This window comes from Myotis davidii, unplaced genomic scaffold (genome assembly GCF_000327345.1).
Source record: "Myotis davidii unplaced genomic scaffold, ASM32734v1 scaffold604, whole genome shotgun sequence".
Classification (NCBI taxonomy): Eukaryota; Metazoa; Chordata; class Mammalia; order Chiroptera; family Vespertilionidae; genus Myotis; species Myotis davidii.
Window position 1 is genome coordinate 45,036 of NW_006294875.1, and position 1,786 is coordinate 46,821.

The 1,786-nt window shown below is 39.1% G+C and overlaps 1 protein-coding gene across 1 annotated transcript in view; it reads right to left on the bottom strand.

Moving 5' to 3' along the window:
• CTPS2 (CTP synthase 2) overlaps positions 1 to 1,786 on the bottom strand; it is a 79,611-nt gene that overhangs the window by 31,504 nt on the left and 46,321 nt on the right. The window contains exon 11 of the mRNA XM_015567618.1: positions 382 to 476. Within this exon, the coding sequence (XP_015423104.1) occupies positions 382 to 476 (95 nt within the window). The remainder of the gene's footprint in view (positions 1 to 381; positions 477 to 1,786) is intronic.

Here is a 1,786-nt window from a genome sequence, read left to right on the forward strand (position 1 = left end):
GGCAACCAAGCCTCCTGCTTGCTCCAGCTCTGTGGCTGCCGGCCACCATCTTGGTTGGGTTAATTTGCATATAGTGACTCTGATTGGCTGGTGGGCATGGCTTAAGGCATAGTGAAGGTGTGGTCAATTTGCATGTTTGTCTTTTATTAGTGTAGATTAGTGTGGCTATGTGCTGATAAAACTTTATTTACAAAACAGGCCACAAGCAAGGTATAGTCTTCAGGATATAGTTTGCTGACCCCTGTAGCAGACTATTTGGTGCCTGAATACTCAAACATGAGTTCACAGCTTTCACATTAACAAACCCCATTAAATGTTACCCCTACTAGGTGTCAAAAATCAAATAAAGTCATAGTTAGGATCCATAAACATGAATTTTACCCAGAAAAGGAATCTTCTTTGCCCTTGCCCAAGAAATCGCCTGGAGTTTGCCCAATGTTCCTCTGATTCCGAAGCCTCCTGGCACCAGAACACCACTGCAATCAACACACAAGATGAGAGTGAATTTGACATTATTTTTATTTTTGAAACTCTTATTTTCAGCCTTTCATGCTTACTCATCCCCAATCCAACATTAGAGCATACGCTTGAGGTCTGTATTCAGAATTGATTACATGCTCTGACATCCTGAACTTTCTTCTTGAAATCTTCCCAATGTATAAAGAAGTTGCAACAATTTCACACAACTGACCCTAATATATATATTTTTCTGATAGGTCTTTGTGGCATGAGCATAGTGACTGAGACCTCAATTCAATTTAAAATGTCATAGCCCAGCTGGCATGGCTCAGTGGTTGAGCATCAATCTATGAATCAGAAGGTCACAGTTCGATTCCCAGTCAGGGCACATGCCCAGCTTGTGGGCTCGATCCCCAGTATGGGGTGTGCAGGAGGCAGCCGATCGATTCTCTCTCATCATTGATGTTTCTCTCTCTCTCCCTCTCCCTTCCTCTCTGAAATCAATAAAAATATATTTAAAAAATAAATAAAAAGCCATGGTTTATCTGAATAAAAATAGGTTAGGGGTTTGTACTGTTTTGTTTGTTTTTATTGATTTTTTTACAGAGAGGAAGGGAGAGGGATAGAAAGTTAGAAACATCGATGAGAGAGAAACATCAATTAGCTGCCTCCTGCACACTCCCTACTGGGGATGTGCCTGCAACCAAGGTACATGCCGTTGACTGGAATCAAACCTGGGACCCTTCAGTTCGCAGGCCAACGCTCTATCCACTGAGCCAAACCAGTTAGGGCAGGTTAGGGTTTTTTTTTTAAAGCATCTTATAAAAATGTTAAGATCTCTTACATAATTAGAAAGAGTTAATCTGGTAAAAATCAGCCTAATATTTCAATTGCTAATTAAGTAGGGGACATAAAATTTTCACTTTAGACACCTTCTATACAAACACTTATTTGAAAAGACAAAACTTCAAGAAAAAATCCAGGAAGGTCATGCTACCCTCACAATACAATGCTACCCCCAAGAGTTCTGTCAATTACTTATATAATAAAAATGAAAATAAAATTATGTGGAAAAGAAAATATAACCAAAAGTGAAGGGTTGTCATGCTTGCACTTTAAACTTTGTGTACGATCCATCTCTGCATCTTTCAGTACAATCAACACACTCTCTCTAATACAGGATGCCCATTTTTCCCCCAAATAAAACCAGTTCCATTGCAAGTGCCACTAACATTAACATGGCACATTGAAAAGTAAATGCGACAGTTGGAGAAAGATAAATATAACATGATCTCAATCATTTGTGGAATATAATGAGCACCATAAA